Source organism: Corythoichthys intestinalis, chromosome 7 (genome assembly GCF_030265065.1).
Source record: "Corythoichthys intestinalis isolate RoL2023-P3 chromosome 7, ASM3026506v1, whole genome shotgun sequence".
Classification (NCBI taxonomy): domain Eukaryota; kingdom Metazoa; phylum Chordata; class Actinopteri; order Syngnathiformes; family Syngnathidae; genus Corythoichthys; species Corythoichthys intestinalis.
In genome coordinates, this window is record NC_080401.1 from 58,024,919 (window position 1) to 58,043,627 (window position 18,709).

The following is an 18,709-nucleotide window of genomic DNA, read 5'->3' on the forward strand; positions in this document are numbered from 1 at the left end:
TTCAATTCCAATCATTCCCGATAATTTTTCCCGATCATTATACATTTTGGCAATGCAATAAGAAAAAAATGAATAAAACTCGGACGAATATACACATTCAACATACAGTACATAAGTACTGTATTTGTTTATTATGACAATAAATCCTCAAGATGGCATTTACATTATTAACATTCTTTCTCTGAGAGGGATCCATGGATAGAAAGACTTGTAATTCTTAAAGGATACATGTGACTTTGTATATTGTGACTAAATATTGCCATCTAGTGTATTTGTTGAGCTTTCAGTAAATGATACTGTAGCCATTTAACTTCTGCCCAAATGCATGATGGGAAGTGCAACCATGACTATGCGTATTGGCACCAATTGATATATCTTCTCTGCGTTGGGAAGTAACACAGGGTGTAAAGAAAAAGATCAATTACTACCTTTTTTTTCCCCACAGTGCTTTCCAACAATATTTCTAAATATTGAGAGAGGAATTTTAAGGCTTTAGCCAATTTAAAAAAGGTGCCAAAGGCTGCCAAAATTCACTCTACTCATTTTACGCTGCCTCTTAGCTCTGTATATAGGTAAATCAGCGCCATTATAGATTGAACGCGATAATGCGTGAGTGGGTGGTGTAGTGCATGCGTTAACTGCGTTAAATATTTTAACGTGATTAATTGAAAATAAATTAATTATATCCCTAATTTAAGCCTAAGCTAAAGACTCTGGATGAATGTAAGACATTTTGTCTTACAAAAAAAAAATTAATAAAAGGCATGTCCTATATTTTTTTTTGCCGATTCCGATACTTTGAAAATGAGGTGATTGGACCCGGGCTGCAAACTTTTGTTTGTTAAGAGTTTTTGGATCACCACATCTTTAATATTTATATATGTATATTTATTAAAAAACAAATAATTAAAAATTATTTTTCTTTAAAACAAAAAAATACATAATAATAATAAATAAAAAATAATAAATAAATAAAAATAATAAATATTTTTTAAAATTTAAAAAGAGAAAGCGTTCAGTTTTTGTTTCTTCTTTTTTATTAAAAAAACAAAACAAAAACAAAAAAAACAAATAATGAAATAATTATTGTGTACCCCTTTTTTGTTTTGGTTGAAAAACAAATTGATTAAAAAAAATGATAATAATAAGAATAATAAAGGAGATTTTATTTCATTATTAAACAAAAAAAAGTTTTTTTCCCCCTTTTTGTTGTGTTTGAACAAACACTGAGAATTTTTTTAACAGAAAAAAATGGAAAATTAAAAAACGAACAAAAAAGAAAATACTCTTTTAGTGCCATTGACGGCAATAGACATCCAATCATGTGGCTCTTCTTCTGCAACTTTCTATCAGGTCCTCACTAATTGACATCCAATCCATTAGAAGAAGGAGGAACGGCAACTTCAAACGGACTGGACGTCTTTACTCGTCATTGGCATTCAATGAGAGAAGAGGCTAAAAAAAAAAGACAACTTCAGACTATTTTTAGCTCAAAAATGTCTCTAAATGATTAATTGACTATCAAAAACAATCGATTAGTAGCCATAAACTGTCATGTGACCGCTACAAAAACACATTTCAAAAGCGTTACCGTTTATGACTTCGATCTCCCATTTTCCACGTGTCCCTTCAGGAATGATTGTGAAGGTGAAGGGAGCGGCGTTCGGGCTAGCGTCCTGGTCCACGCCGGTCACATAGACTGTCTTTTGGTTTGAGCATACGCTAGCGCGGGTGGCGCTCAGCGTGGGGCAGTGGTCATTAGCATCGCTCACTTGGATGGCCAGCGTCCCCGTTGCCGTCTTCGGGGGTTCGTCTGAGGATGGCAAACAGTTGTTCAGGGCCACAGACAAGTTTTATGAGAGAATTTTTGACATTTTCTGCTATGGCCCACCGGTTTAGACAGAACAACATGAAGTGCGGTTGAAGTAAGCAGTTTGTACACAAAGTTTAAACTCCAAAATAAAACCAGAGGAACCAATGGAAAAATATCCACAGATTAGGCTAGCCAAGCTAGCTTTAGCAGGCGCTTAAAGTGCTACTGCCTCCTTCAGTCAAGCATTTCATAAACTTTTTTCCATCACCTTGTTAAAATACTTCTTTTTACAGTCGGACGCGTGTTAAAACAGTTGATTTACAGCTCCTTTTCTTGTCTTTTATTGCCGTCAAGCCTTGAAACTTGCTTGGCAGGTTGCGCTAAAGACCAACTAGCTTCACTTCACAAATTTCCCAGGCAATCTTTAAGTTGCACTGATACAAGTATCGGTATTGGTACCGACATGGCACTATAATGATGTCATCCGTATCGGCGAGTACTAAGGAATAACTTCTAGTTTCCGGCCCTACCCAAGATGTAGAAAGAAAAAAAAAATCTCAGTGTCGGTACAGAATCGGCATCGACCGATACCACACAGAATTGGTATTGGGAGCTGAAAAATGCTAATAGTGACACACTATTTACAGTATGTGTTAGGTTTTGTGCTGGTATTTTCCTAGTGTGACTCGTCCCTGTGATTACCCATTGATTTCACCTGTTGTGCCTGCTCCTACTGAGTCCTCCTGTATTACCCAGCTGTTCCTCGTTGTCTCGTTACCCCTTGTCTGCATGTGTGTATATAAGCACCCAGTTCTTTTCACTCCTTGTTGCGTCATTGTCAATGTCAGAGTCTATGTCAATGTCAATCTCCATGTTCATGTCAGCGTTTTTCCCCAGTTTTTGGTGTTCCTCGTCCTGCTTGGAAAGTAAGTTTATTAGATAGCCTGACTTTTGTTTGTTAAGAGTTTTTGGATCACCACAGCCTTTGTTTTGTACTTTGTTTTTTTGTTGGCTTGAATTAAATCATTTTTGCACCATCTATATGCCTCGCCTCCCTTTCCCTGCATTTGGGTCCACACATCACCTGACTGCCTGCAAACCTGGCAGTATGACACATTTAAAAAAAAAAAAAAAGATACACACGTTTACATCTATATACTGTGAGGGCCATGGGCGGAGCTTAGCTGGGTGCTGGGCGTGGTTAATGTTTGCGGGTGTAATTGGGGCGTGGTTGGGCGAGGGGAGGGTCAAACAGAAATGTAAGATGATGTACAGAGCTGGAATATTGTGTTTAAGTGTTATAATTACCCCACCCTGGAACCACCCCACCCTTCAGCCACAACCAGGTCGCCATGGTTCCCAGGTTTCGGGCGTTAAGGGGGCGTGGTTGGATGAGGGGAGGCTCAAACAGAAAGGTAATACGATGCATGGCGCTGGAATATAGTGTTTAAGTGTAAAAATACACCTTCCAAATCCCCAATCAGCCAACCCACGCCCCTCTAGTGACTAGCAGGCCACCAGGGTTCCCGGTTTACGGGTGTAAAGGGGGCGTGTTTGGGTGAGGGGAGGGTCAAACAGAAAGGTAAGATGATCCATGGAGCTGGAATAAAATCTTTAAGTGTTAAGAAGATACACTGTCCCAACCCGCCCCCCCAACCCATCTCCACCCACCCACCTACCGGGCTGCTAGGACTCCCGATTTATGGGTGTAAAGCGGGCGTAGTTGGATGAGGGGAGGGTCTAAGAGAAAGGCAAGAGCACGCGTGGAGTTGGAATATAGTGTTTAAGTGTTAAAATACCCCCTCCCAACCTGCAAGCAGCCAACCTCCGCCCTTCTGGCGATAACCAAGCCACCAGGGTTCCCAGTTTATGGGTGTAAAGGAGGCGTGGTTGGGTGAGGGGAGGGTCAAACAGAAAGGTAAGATGATGCATGGAGCTGGAATAAAGTCTTTAAGTGTTAATATACACTGGCCTGACCCGCAACCCCAACCCATCTCCACCCACCCACCAACTGGGCTGCCAGGAATCCCAGTTTATGGGTGTAAAGTCGGCGTGGTTGGGTGAGTGGGGGCTCAAACAGAAAGGTAAGAGGATGAGTGAAGGGAAAATATAGTGTTTAAGTGTTAAAATACTCCCTCCAAACCCCCAAGCAGCCAACCCCCGTCCCTCTGGCGACAACCATGCCACCAGTGTTCCCAGTTTACAGGTGTAAAGGGGGCGTGGTTGGACGAGGGGAGGGTCTAAGAGAAATGTAAGAGCATGCGTGGAGTTGGAATATAGTGCTTATGTGTTAAAATACCCCTTCCCAACCTCAAAGCAGCCAACCCCCACCCTTCTAGCAACAGCCAGGCCATAAGGGTTCCCAGTTTACGGGTGTAAAGGGGGCGGAGTTGGGTGAGGGGAGGGTCTAAGAGAAAAGTAAGAGCATGTGTGGAGTTGTAATATAGTGTTTAAGTGTTAAAATACTCCCTCCAAACCCCCAAGCAGCCAACCCCTGGCCCTCTGGCGACAACCAGGCTACCAGTGTTCCCAGTTTACAGGTGTAAAAGGGGCGTGGTTGGGTGAGGGGAGGATCAAACAGAAGGTAAGAGGATGTGCAGGGTTGAAATATAGTGTTTAAGGGGCAATTTACATGGCGACTCTGCGACACAAAGACACAATGACTGTGTTGCGGAGTGGCCTCGCGTTCGTATGGTGTCAGCGAAGACGGAAGGCAAAGACGCAAACCTTGGATTACTGCCTCCAAAGTGGAAGAATTCGATTGCAGGGGCTTGAGAGGGGCTTGTTCCACATGCATATCAAAAGCTATCGCGGTGCTGGACCACGCCGATAACGTCAGCACGTCACATTGGGCGTGCGCAGAGGTGCTACTAAACATTAAAAACAGCAAATATGGCGAAAAGTCGGCTTTAATTTACTGTTATTATAATATTTTTCATTTAAATAGGTTGAATGTTTCAATTTTTGTGACTTTTTAAACAAAAGAAAATGCCATCTCTTGGAGTGGGCGGGCATGTTATCTTCCGGGCTGAGGAGGTCAAAATGCATCATTCGCAGTCACCTTGTAAATCTGCACTGCCCCCTAGGGCTTGGCATGAATACTACATCGTTTTGATGCCGAATTGCGACATTGTTTGAATGGAGACCGACTCATATAAATGCAAACATGAATTTTTTCGTCTTCTCGGAGAGTCACCATGTAAACAGCCCCCAAGTGTTAAAATACCTCCTCCCAAAGCAAGCAGCCAACGCCCACCTCCGGCCACAACCGGGTTGCAGGGTTCCAGGTTTATGGGTGTAAAGGGGGCGTGGTTGGAAGAGGGGAGGGTCAAACAGAAAGGTAAGATTATACATGGAGCTGGAATAAAGTCTTTAAGTGTTAAAATACACTGTTCCGACCCGCCCCAATCCATCTTTTTCCACCCACCAACCAGGACGGTGGGGTTCCTGATTTATGGATGTAAAGGGATGTGGTTGGACAGGAGGAGGGTCAAACAGAAAGGTAAGAGATTGTGCGGAGTTGAAATACAGTGTTTAAGTGTTAGAATACCCCCTCCCAAAGGGGGTAAAGGGGGCGTGGTTTGGTGAGGGTCAAACAGAAAGGTAAGATGATTCAAGGAGCAAGAGTATCGTGTTTAAGTGTTAAAACACCCCCTCCTGGCCCCCGCCTTCCCCAACCAACCCACCCACTGCCCCTTCTGGAAAGGTAAGAGGATATGCGGAATTGAAATACAGTGTTTAAGTGTTAGAATACCCCCTCCCAAAGCAAGCGGCCAACCCCCACCGCTCCCCCGGCAGCAACCTGGCCACTAGGGTTCCCAGTTTCCAGGTGTAAAGGGGTTGGATGGTTGAGGGGAGGACCAAACAGGAACATAAAACTGGAATATAGTTGGTAGTCTGGAAGGGCCTGAAAATTTTCCACTAGCACCATCCCCCACCCCACACATCAGATGATCTTCTTAAAGGGCCCGCAAAAGTGTGGAAGAGCCTGCAAATAATAATACACTAGGACCCCACCCATCGGACCCCACCCATCGGACCCACTACTGGCGAGGCCCACACCTCAACCGACATCCATTGAACACTATGAAAGATTCGCTAATATGCTAAAGGCTCACCTTTGGTAATGGCCAGAATCTTTGCAATGTAGGTTCCATTCACCAGGAAGGGAGACTCTCGGTCCGGTGCCTTGTTGAGTCTAATTTCCGCTGTTTCTTTATCCACAGTGAACCAGTTTCCCGGATCGTAGCCTTTTAAGTAGCTGCGCGACCGCAAAGGTCCTTTTCATACCGCTATACTAAAAATTCACGGAAATCCTAATCAGTGTCCAACTAACCTGACATCCTCCGCCGGTTTCCCAGTGTCTGGATCTTCAGCCGCAAACACGGCGATCACGCCGTTTTCTGGTGCTTCCGCCGGGTCTTCGGATAAGCGGAGGTTCTTGGTTTCGGGTAGAAACACCGGATCTTCTGGCATGTTATTCACGGCAATCTTGATGAGGTAGCCTTTGGTCGGAGCCTTTGGTCCTGCCTCGGCTTCTTTCACACCAGCATCGGGACTTGCAATCCCGCCAGCGCCGGAAAGTGGGTCTGAACCAGAACCGACCGCGGCGCCGGAGACTGTTTCTGCACCAGAACCGACAACTGCGCCTGAACCTGGACCAGGTCCGAGAGGATCTCGGGGACCAGAAGGGCGATTCCCCGCTCCAGCCAGGACATCCACGTCCATCAGTGTTGCACCGCCCTCCACAAAGGGTGCTACGTTCAAAATGAGGAGGCTCAACTCCAGCTTTTGGACTTCTTCAAAGTCCACAGGCTGCTCAAAGACAACATACCATTAATCAATCAAGCATAACTGGAAAAACTCAGATCTTATCCAAACAGAGTCACGGGTCACAGCCACCCAGTGAATAAAACAAACAATATGAAAAGAACCAAGTGAATGAACATGAACACCCACTTTTTTCCCCCCAAGAATTAAATGACATCACAACCAGAATTGATGATCATGTCTTGCTTTCTAGCATAGCGCTAGCTAGTACATGTTGAGTACATCCAGTACATGTAGCTTTCTAGTGCTTGTTAGTAGAGATGTTCCGATCGATCGGGTCCAATCACGTCATTTTCAAAGTATCGGAATCGGCAAAAAAATATCGGCCATGCCTTTTGTTAATATATATATGTATTTTTTAATTAAATCGTTTTCTAACTGTATCTAACGTTACAGACATAATACGTTACACTCATCCAGAGTCTTTAGTTTAGGCTTAAGGTAGGGTTATCAAATTTATCCCGATAATGGCGGTAATTAATTTAAAAAAAAAAGTATCACGTGTAAATATTTAACGCAATTAATGCATGCGCTGCACGACCCACTCACGCATTGTCGCGCTCAATCTGTAATGGCGCCGTCTTACCTATATAGAGAGATAAAAAGCAGTGTAAAATGAGAAGAGTGAATTTTGGCAGCCTTTGGAGCCTTTTTTAACTGGCTAAAGCCTTACAATCCCTCTCCCTATGATTAGAAATATCATGGGAAGCATTGTGGGGAAGCCAGGTAACAATTGATCTTTTTCTTAACACCCTATGTTCTTTCCCAACGCAGAGAAGATATATCAATTGGTAGCACTACGCACAGTCATGGTTCCACTTCCCATCATGCATTTGGGCATGGCTACAGTATCATTTACTAAAAGTTCAACAAATACACTAGATGGCAATATTTAGTCACAATATACAAAAGTCACAAGTCTTTCTATCCGTGGATCCCTCTCACAGAAAGAATGTTAATAATATAAATGCCATCTTGAGGTTTTATTGTCATAATAAATAAATACAGTACTTATGTACTGTATGTTGAATGTGTATATTCGTCCGAGTTTTATTCATTTTTTTCTTAATGCATTGCCAAAATGTATATGATCGGGAAAAATTATCGGGAATGATCGGAATTGAATTGGGAGCAAAAAAAAAAGCAATCGGATCGGGAAATATCGGGATCGGCAGATACTCAAACTAAAACAATCGGGAGCAAAAAACATGATCGGAACAACCCTACTTGTTAGCTAGCTAGTTGGCAGACCGGTCATAAGGCAACAGGACAATACAAAGTGTATGGATTGTATCTTCGCAGAAATCTGCAGCTCATTCTGGATGTGACATCATCTTTTGTTTGGAGATTTTTTTTTTTTAGGCGGGGCCAAGGTACACTGCTGGCCAAAAGTATTGGCACCCCTGCAATTCTGTCAGATAATGCTGAATTTCTCCCAGAAAATGATTGCAATTGCAAATGCTTTGGTAGTAATAGCTTCATTTATTTTGAATGCAATGAAAAAACACAAAAGAGAATGATTTTGAAATTAAAAAAAAATCATTATCATTTTACGCAAAATTCCAAAAAATGGGCCTGACCAAAGTATTGCCACCCTCAGCCTAATACTTGGTAGCACAACCTTTAGACGAAATAACTGCGAACAACCGCTTCCGGTATCCATCACTGAGTTTCTTACTCTTGCAAGCAAAATAAATGAAGATATTCCTACCAAAGCATTTGTAATTGCAATCATTTTCTGGGAGAAATTGAGCACTATCTGACAGAATTGCAGGGATTCCAATAATTTTGGCCAGCAGTGTTGTTCCCTCCTCTTGTCCTTGCAAGTTTCACAAAAAGTTGAGTGCTTTCTCTTATTATTTTGGTTAATATTGATAAATATCAGCCTAAGGATTTGACACATTAATGGTCCTTCGAGCCGGATTGCAATATACCCGGAGTTTCCAGAGGCAGAGTTGACAACTAGTCAAGTCCGCATCTGGGCGCATAGGGTTGACGTAAAGCCAAATGACTGAAGGCATCTCAAGGAAGGAAATTCACTCACCCATATACATTAGTGATACATAATAAACCCATATAAAATGTCACTAAAACAGTCTCATCTTCAATAACAGCAATTCAAATTTGCGTTGACAAGTAGCTGCTGATACAGCAATAACAAACGATTAGCATGAATCAGTTAGCGTTCGCACATCATCAAAAACAATCGCATAAACTCGCCCCAAGTATTCGTCCACAATTAAAAGCGCATTAGTCGGGTCCTTCGTAACCCGAGGACTACCTACTTGCGGCACTTTTAAATCAAGGTACCACTGTATGTTCTCGTACCTTAATTAGCATCAGGACGCCCTCATTGGTTTCTTCCTCGGTATAAATATGAAAAAGATTGTCTTCATTTCCGCTAGCGATGTTGAAGACAGTCTTCCAGTTGTCGGTGAACTCCAGGTCTCGGTCCAGAGATTTGATCCGCATCACCACCACGTCTTGAACATTTTCATCGACGTAGCCAGAATACTGAAAAACAAATTGGTGTTGCCAATACCGATGCTGTGCAATATGTACTTTCTGAGATCTACATTCACTGACAAGTCTTGTCACTTATCCATTTTGTAGAAACAATTGCTAATAACCTGACTTTTAATTATTTAATTGGTTTCAGAAATGGCTCATATGAAAGCTAAGACCCTCCCAAATGATGTTGAATGTACAAAAATATTATATTTGTTTCACTGAAAAAAAGATTTATCATTTAAAAAAGACTAGGGCTGTCAAAATTATCGCGTTAACGGGCGGTAATTAATTTTTAAAATTAATCACGTTAAAATATTTGACGCAATTAATGCACATGCCCCGCTCAAACAGATTAAAATGACAGTACAGTGTCATGTGCACTTGTGTTTTTTGGAGTTTTGTCGCCCTCTGCTGGCGCTTGGGTGCGACTGATTTTCTGGGCTTCAGCACCATGAGAATTGTGTAATTATTGACATCAACAATGGCGAGCTACTAGTTAATTTTTTGTTTGAGAATTTTACAAATTTTATTAAAACGAAAACATTAAGAGGGGTTTTAATTAGGGGTGTCAAACGATTAAATTTTTTAATCAAGTTAATTACAGCTTAAAAATTAATTAATCATAATTAATCGCAATTCAAACCATCTGTAAAATATGCCATATTTTTCTGTAAATTATTGTTGGAATGGAAAGATAAGACACAAGATGGATATATACATTCAACAATCGGTACATAAGGACTGTATTTGTTTATTATAACAATAAATCAACAAGATGGCATTAACATTCTGTTAAAGCGATCCATGGCTAGAAAGACTTGTAGTTCTTAAAAGATAAATGTTTAGTAAAAGTTATAGACATTTTTATATTAAAATCCCTCTTCATGTTTTCGTTTTAATAAAATTTGTAAAATTTTCAATCAAAAAATAAACTAGTAGCCCGCCATTGTTGATGTCTGTAATACTTACACAATGCTCATGGGTGCTGAAGCCTATAAAATCAGTCGCACCCAAGCACCAAAACTCTAAAAAACACAACAAGTACACATTGTGCTGTCATTTTAATCTGTCTGAGCGGGGCATTTGTGCGTTAATTGCGTCAAATATTTTAACGTGATTAATTTAAAAAATTAATTACCGCCCGTTAACGCGATAATTTTGACAGCCCTAGTTTTAATATAACATTTCTATAACTTGTACTAACATTTATCTTATAAGAACTACAAGTCTTTCTATCCGTGGATTGCTTTAACAGAATGCTAATCATGTTAATGCTATCATGTTGATTTATTGTTATAATAAACAAATACAGTACTTATGTACAGTATGTTGAATGTATATATCTGTCTTGTGTCTTACCTTTCCATTCCAACAATAATTTACAGAAAAATATGGCATATTTTATAGATGCTATGAATTGCGATTGATTACGATTAATTAATTTTTAAGCTGTCATTAATTTGATTAAAAATTGTAATTGTTTGACAGCCCTAATAAAGACATAAAGGTCAAATTTTGGCAAGACAAAAGTTTTGTCGCCTACAGAAAGTAGTGTGAAAATTGAACAAAAAAATGTACTTCAAATACAAAAAATATGTTACATAACATAAGCGAATGAAGTAGTGGTGCTGTGAGATCCAAATTTAATATTTTGTATAACTTCCACAGGCTTGAAGGACTGCATCCATGCGGTTCGGCAAGGATTCATACAGTTTATTGATGAAGTCATCAGGAACATCAAAGAAAGCAGTCTTGCATGCCTCCCAGAGTTCATCAACATTCTTGGGTTTCGTCTTCCATGCTTCCTCTTTCATCCTGTTCATGTCTGGTGAGTGGGCTGGCCAATCCTTGAGGATCTTGATCTTCTTTGCCTTGAGGAACTTTTGAGGTCGAGATTGAAGTAGGCTATGGAGCTAGTGCTGCAACGATTAATCAATTAACTCGAGTATTCGATTGGAAAAAAAGATTCAAATTAAACTTTGCTGCTTCGAGTATTCGTTTAATTAAAGTGGCGTTGTAATGGTTTGCTTTTGAAAGTGTTTGCATTTAGTTTCATTGATTTGGGTGGATACACTGCCCTCTAGTCTGCCTCATTTTACATGGCCAAATCCAGCTGCTCCCTGTTAAGACCAACATAAACTAGGTTTTGTTTGAGCTAATGTTTTTTTATTGCATTCATAATTTAGTTTAAAGGTCTATTTAGCTAATTTTTGTGGGAATATGTGTCTGAACCATTTGTTATGGGTATTGTAAAAAAAGAAAAAAGAAAAAAGAAAAGTATCTTATAGCATTTTAGCTAGTGGACTTTTGCTATGTATGATTTTTTTTTCTAGTCACTTCTGAGAGGCACTTGTTGGCTGTTGGTTCAATGTTAGATGAAATGTCTTGTTTTCTCATGTATATTAATAATTGCTCCATACCTAAAAAATAAAATAGTTTTACCCGATTACTCGATTAATCGATAGAATTTTCAGTCGAATACTCGATTACTAAAATATTCGATAGCTGCAGCCCTATATGGAGCACCATCCTGCTGCAGAATTTGTCCCTTTTTATGGTCAGGGATGTAAGAGGCAGCTAAGATTTGTTGATATTTCAGACTATTTATGTTACCTTCCACCCTGCAGATCTCTCGCACAACCCCATACTGGATGTAACCCCAGACCATGATTTGGCCACCACCAAACTTCACTGTTTTCTGACTGAATCTTGGATCCATGCGGGCTCCAGTAGGTCTCCTGCAATATTTGCGGCGACTGTGGTGTAATTTAATGGAAGATTAATCTGAAAAATCCACCTTTTGCCACAAAACAGTGAAGTTTGGTGGTGGCAAAATCATGGTCTGGGGTTACATCCAGTATGGGGGTGTGCGAGAGACCTGCAGGGTGGACGGCAACATAAATAGTCTGAAATATCAACAAATCTTAGCTGCCGCTTACATTCCTAACCATAAAAAGGAACAAATTCTGCAGCAGCATGGTGCTCCATCGCATACTTCAATCTCTACTTCAAAGTTCCTCAAGGCAAAGAAGATCAAGATCCTCCAGGACTGGCTAACCCAGTCACCAGACATGACCATAATTGAGCATGTCTGGGGTAGGATGAAAGAGGAAGCATGGAAGACGAAACCCAAGAATGTTGATGAACTCCGGGAGGCGTGCAAGACTGCTTTCTTTGATGTTCCTGATGACTTCATCAATAAATTATATGAATCCTTGCCGAAGCCCATGGAAGTCATACAAAATATCAAACTTGGATCTTACAGCACCACTATTTAATTCGCTTATGTTATGTAACATATGTTTGTATTTGAAGTACATTTTTTGTTCAATTTTCACACTACTTTCTGTAGGCGACAAAACTTTGTCTTCATTAAATGATCAAACTTTTTTCAGTGAAACAAATATATTTTTGTACATTCAACATCATTTGGGAGGGTTTTAGCTTTCATATGAGCCATTTCTGAAACCAATTGAATCATTAAAAGTCAGGTCATTAGCAATTGTTTCTACAAAATGGATAAGCGACAAGCATTTGGTCAGGGACTGTATTTTCCAACCGCTGGGTTGTTCATTGACTGCCAACTTTCCCACTTTAAACGGATTGGACATCTAGTTCCGCCAATATTAGACAATGATGTTTCCCACCTCTTGTTTCTCCAAAGTGGGGATGTTATCGTTGATATCCTGGACTCTGATCTCCACGGTTCCCGTCCCTACCAGTGCCCCAGGAGCCCCGGCTAAGTCCGCACCCTGCACGATGAGTTGATAGAAGTCGTTTGTCTGTCCCAAAAAAATAAAACGTTTGAATTTTCTATCCGCGAAAACTCAATCGGTAGCCTTCTGTGTTCTAACCTCTCGGTCCAGTAAGGGACTGTTGACGTAGAGTTTTCCAGTGTTTCTGTCAATAGTGAACATGGGAGCGGGACTTTCCGGCTCTTGGCTGATGATACTGTACACTATCTCGGAATTAATGGTCCCCGCTTGGTCGTTGTCTTTGCCGCTGATCTGCATAACAAAAGTGCCTCGAAGAGCATAGATCACTTTAGTACCACGTAAGGTACTGGAATGCTTCCAGACGAAACCAGAATCATTTTTTGGTATGACATAGTGTTGCACCGACACCCATATTGGCTCCTGATACAGATTCCGACACAGATGTTTGATATCGACTGATGCTGATGCTATAGTGTTACCACACTTTTGGCAAATAAAATAAAATAATAGGCCTAAAAGAAAGACATTTTTTGGGAATACTTACAGGGTTGTCAATCTAACACGTGCACTTGCGTGTACACTTACTACAAAGAGATGTCCTTGCATGTACCCGTACTAAAAACACGTGTACTTGCGGGTACTCTTGCTAAAAACACATGTACTTGCGTGTACTCATACTACAAATATGTGTACTTGCGTGTTCTCACACTACAAACGTGTATTTGCGGGTACTCGTACTACAAACATGTGTACTTGCATGTACTCTTGCTACAAACACATGTACTTGTGTGTACTCATACTACAAATATGTGTACTTGCGTGTTCTCACACTACAAACGTGTACTTGCGTGTACTCTAGCTACAAACACACGTACTTGCGTGAACTCTTACTACAAATAGGTGTACTTGCGTGTTCTCACACTACAAATGTGTATTTGCGGGTACTCGTACTACAAACATGTGCACTTGCGTGTACTTGTACTACAAATACGTGTCCTTGCGTGTACTCCTACTACAAAACGATGTCCTTGCATGTACCCGTACTACAAACACGTGTACTTGCATGTACTCACACTACAAACACATGTACTTGCGTGTACTCACACTACAAACACGTGTACTTGTACTTGTACTACAAATATGTGTCCTTGCGTGTACCCTTACTACAAAGAGATGTCCTTGCATGTACCCGTACTACAAACATGTGTACTTGCGTGTACTCACACTACAAACACATACTGTATACTTGCGTGTACTCATACTACAAATACGTGTACTTGTGTGTTCTCACACTACAAATGTGTGTTTGCGTGTACTCATACTACAAACACGTGTACTTGCGTGTACTCATACTACAAATATGTGTACTTGCTTGTTCTCACACTACAAACGTGTACTTGCTTGTACTCTTGCTACAAACACATGTACTTGCGTGTTCTCACACTACAAATGTGTATTTGCGGGTACTCGTACTACAAACATGTGCACTTGCGTGTACTTGTACTACAAATACGTGTCCTTGCGTGTACTCCTACTACAAAACGATGTCCTTGCATGTACCCGTACTACAAACACGTGTACTTGCGTGTACTCACCCTACAAACACATGTACTTGCATGTACTCACGCTACAAACACGTGTACTTGTGTGTACTTGTACTACAAGTACGTGTCCTTGCCTGTACCCTTACTACAAAGAGATGTCCTTGCATGTACCCGTACTACAAACACGTGTACTTGCGTATACTCACACTACAAAAACATGTACTTGCGTGTACTCATACTACAAATACATGTACTTGTGTGTTCTCACACTACAAATGTGTGTTTGTGTGTACTCAAACTACAAACACGTGTATTTGCGTGTACTCATACTACAAATATGTGTACTTGCTTGTTCTCACACGACCAACGTGTACTTGCGTGTACTCTTGCTACAAACACATGTACTTGCGTGTACTCATACTACAAATATGTGTGCTTGCGTGTTCTCACGCTACAAACGTGTATTTGCGGGTACTCGTACTACAAACATGTGTACTTGCGTATACTTGCACTACAAATACGTGTCCTTGCGTGTACCCCTACTACAAACAGATGTCCTTGCATGTACCCGTACTACAAACACGTGAACTTGCGTGTACTCACACTACAAACACTTGTACTTGCGTGTACTCATGCTACAAAAACGTGTACTTGTGTGTACTTGTACTACAAATACGTGTCCTTGCGTATACCCCTTACCACAAAGAGATGTCCTTGCATGTACCCCTACTACAAACACATGTACTTGCGTGTACTCATACTACAAATACGTGTACTTGTGTGTTCTCACACTACAAACGTGTGTTTGCGTGTACTCATACTACAAACACGTGTACTTGCGTGTACTTGTACTACAAATATGTGTCCTTGCGTGTACCCCTACTACAAACAGATGTCCTTGCATGTACCTGTACTACAAACACGTGTACTTTGCCTGTACTCACACTACAAAGACATGTACCTGCGTCTACTCACGCTACAAACACGTGTTCTTGTGTGTACTTTTACTACAAACACATGTAATTGTGTGAATTTGTAGTACAAACACGTGTACTTGCATGTACTCGAACTACAAAGACATGCACTTGCGTGCACTAGGACCACAAACACGTGTACCTGCGTGTACTCGAACTAAAAACCTGTACTTGCGTGTACTCTCGCTTAAAACCTGTGTATTCATACTACAAACACGTGTACTTGTGTGAATTTTTACTACAAACACATGTACTTGCTTGTACTCGTACCACAAACACGTGTACTTGCGTGTACTTGTACTTGAAACACGTATACTTGCGTGTACTCATACTACAAACGTGTCCTTTCGTGTACTTGTACTACAAACACGTGTCCTTGGGTGTCCATGAACTACAAACACATGTATGAGTACTACAGACACGTGTACTAGCGTGTACTCTTACTACAAACACGTGTACTTGCGTGTTCTCGTACTACAAACGCAATGAATTTCTCATCAGATTTATTAAAGATTATTTGATCAAAGTCAAACTATCTGCTATATACTCAGCGGCTGCCATTAATGGCGCTAGCTGTCCAATCCATTTGAAATAGGAGGGCCCATCTGCTTCTAATTGATGAGACGTCTACTAGTGATTAACTCATTTAAATTTACGGCAGAAGGATGATTGGACGCCACACGATTGGCAACTGTCGGCTGTCGGCCATCTTGTGTAGGGCGACCAGCAGTTGAGAACTAAATTTCGAAAAGTGCATATCACACAGCATTGGCACATTAGTCCTTACTACTTGCCGATGATGTCATTGTAGTGCCATATCTACATTCTAGTATTGCTGCAACACTACTAAAATCTCATTCGGTTTAAAGTTCTCGGCGAGTCTACCTTCTTTGCTAGCTTCCGTCACGTTTCCGTAATGCCGCTGAAAATAAGGTGTCTGGTCATTCTGGTCCAGAACTGTGATGGTCAATGGGACACCCACCTCAGCCTCGGTCCCGTCAAGATATCTAGCACTTCCTGTTAGCTAGAAAAAATCCAAATAAATGAAAACATTTGATGGGCCAAGCTGGTTGCTAGCTTGATTGTTACACCAACTTACATTGTAGACGGAGTATTCCTCCCGGTCCAAAATTCCAGTGATTCGCACAAAACCCGTCTTGGGGTCTACCACGAACAGGTTGTAAGGGGGCTTGTCCGCCCCCACTCCCGTCAGGTAGTACTCCACCTTTTCGTATCTGTCTTTGTCTGACCGGATCTGATGATAGCCAAAAACACAGTTGTACTTCGTTTCTGGGAGTGTTCTTAGATGGGTTTGAGCTCTACAGGCCTCGACTCTCCAAAAATTAGCATAGAAAATGTCAATTTTCACTTTTTCACCCGAGAAACGCCAGGCCATACAGCTAGTTTACCATAATTACCACATCACATAAAGGCAGCATAAGACGCTTAAGAGTAGCATTTTTCTTTAAGTATTTAAGTGTACCTTAGCGATGAACTCCCTGCTAGTGTAGTCAACATTCTCCGTCAGCTTGGTGGGAGGAACGATCCACTCTCGTTTGGTTCTCTTTATCAAAGGCTCTCTGGCTTCGGCGATCGCCGCCAGCATCTAATGGTCATCGAATCAACAGGCAGTGACCGACGAACAGCAAAAATCAACAGAAAGTGAGCTGTAAATGCCCCAAATTCAAAATGAAGTGACCTATAAATGCCCCAAATCAACAGGAAGTCAACTGTAAATACCCCCAAATCCACAGAAAGTGCCTGGGAAATGCCCTCAAAACACCAGGGAAGTCACCAATAAACAGTTAATGATGTAGAAATGCTCTAAAAGCAACAATAGTGACCACAAATCAAGAGAAAGTGACCATTATATATCCCAAAATCAACAGAAAGTCCCTCGGAAATGCCCCAAAACCAACAGGAAGTCACCAATGAACAGGAAGTGGCCCGAGAATTCCCCCAAATCAACTGGAATTGACCCAGAAATTGCTAAAATAGCAAGGGCCTCATAAATGCCCTAAAACCAACAGGAAATGGTCCAAAATGTACAGGAAGTGACCCCGGGGCGCCACAAAATTAAAAGGAAGTGACCAATGACCAAGAAGTGACCCAGAAATGCCCTAAAATCAACAGGAAATGATCTGTGACGCGCCATCATCCCCCACCACTGCCCGCCAATCAGCCGCCACCGCAAACCCCCAACCGACATGTCACACCGATGGGATCCCTACAGCCAATTAGGCCTGGGGCAGGACAGGAACCCCACCCAAATTGGGCGACAACCTGCCGACCCACTGGCACTCACCCAGCGACCCACGCGGGGGCTCGAGGAGGATACCCGGACCATCCACGCCCCTGTTAACTGGCTTTCAGAGAAGGGATGAGGGGACACACCACCAACCCCCACACCCGCCCACCAGCCACGGCTGCAACCCCCAATCAACACGGCACACCACGGGTCCCCCACAGCCCATTAGGTCCTAGGCAGGAAAGGATCCCCACCCGAAGTGGGCAACAACCCGCCGACCCACCGGCACCCGGCCAGTGTCCTGGGCCAGGGCCCACGGAGGATATCCGCACCATCCGCGCCCCCTTTAACGGCCTCCAGGAAAGGGATGAAACCTAACTGAACTGAACAGAATGTGCGACAGACCCCCACGCTTGCCCCTAACAATGCCCACACACCAGCCACGGCTGCAACCCCTAATCGACACGGCATACCGTGGGACCCCCACGGCCCATTAGGCCCGGGCTTGGACAGGATCCATACCTGGAGGGGGTGACACCCCGCCGACCTACCGGCACTCAGCTGACGACCCGCGCCGCAGCCCAATGAGCATACCCAGATCATCCGCGCTCCCTTTAACCGGCCTTCGGTGAAGGGGTGAGGGGACGCGCCACTGACCCCCACGCCTGCCCGTATCAATGCCCGCCCACCAGCCCCGGCTGGAACCCCCAATCAACACAGCACACCGCAGGAACCCCACGACCCATTAGGTGAGGGCAACACCCCACCGACCCACCGGCACTCGGCCAGTGTCCCGGGCCAGGGCCCAGGGAGGATATCCGCACCATCCGTGCCCCCATTAACGGCCTTCAGGAAAGGGATGAAACTGAACTGAGCTGAACGCGCGACAGACCACCACGCTTGTCCCTACCAATGCCCGCCCACCAGCGACGGCCGCAGCCCACAATCGACACGGCACACCGTGGGACCCCACAACCGGCAGCCCAGGTGAAGAGGAGATCATGCCCCGGGAGCAAACGTATGGGGCACACCTACAGCAGCCATTACCCAACACCATAATTGTGTGGGGAGCC

The 18,709-nt window shown here is 42.6% G+C and overlaps 1 protein-coding gene across 1 annotated transcript in view; it reads right to left on the reverse strand.

The window, feature by feature from the left end:
* LOC130919471 (desmoglein-2.1-like) overlaps nt 1–17,499 on the reverse strand; it is a 44,031-nt gene extending 26,532 nt beyond the window's left edge. The window contains exons 1-9 of the mRNA XM_057842222.1: nt 16,872–17,499; nt 16,488–16,643; nt 16,274–16,412; nt 13,009–13,178; nt 12,802–12,936; nt 8,972–9,157; nt 6,150–6,628; nt 5,932–6,074; nt 1,592–1,813 (exon numbers count right to left, since the gene is read on the reverse strand). Coding sequence (XP_057698205.1) covers nt 1,592–1,813; nt 5,932–6,074; nt 6,150–6,628; nt 8,972–9,157; nt 12,802–12,936; nt 13,009–13,178; nt 16,274–16,412; nt 16,488–16,643; nt 16,872–16,994 — 1,753 coding nt within the window. The 5' untranslated portion in view covers nt 16,995–17,499. The remainder of the gene's footprint in view (nt 1–1,591; nt 1,814–5,931; nt 6,075–6,149; nt 6,629–8,971; nt 9,158–12,801; nt 12,937–13,008; nt 13,179–16,273; nt 16,413–16,487; nt 16,644–16,871) is intronic.
* Between the last annotated feature and the right edge of the window lie 1,210 nt (nt 17,500–18,709).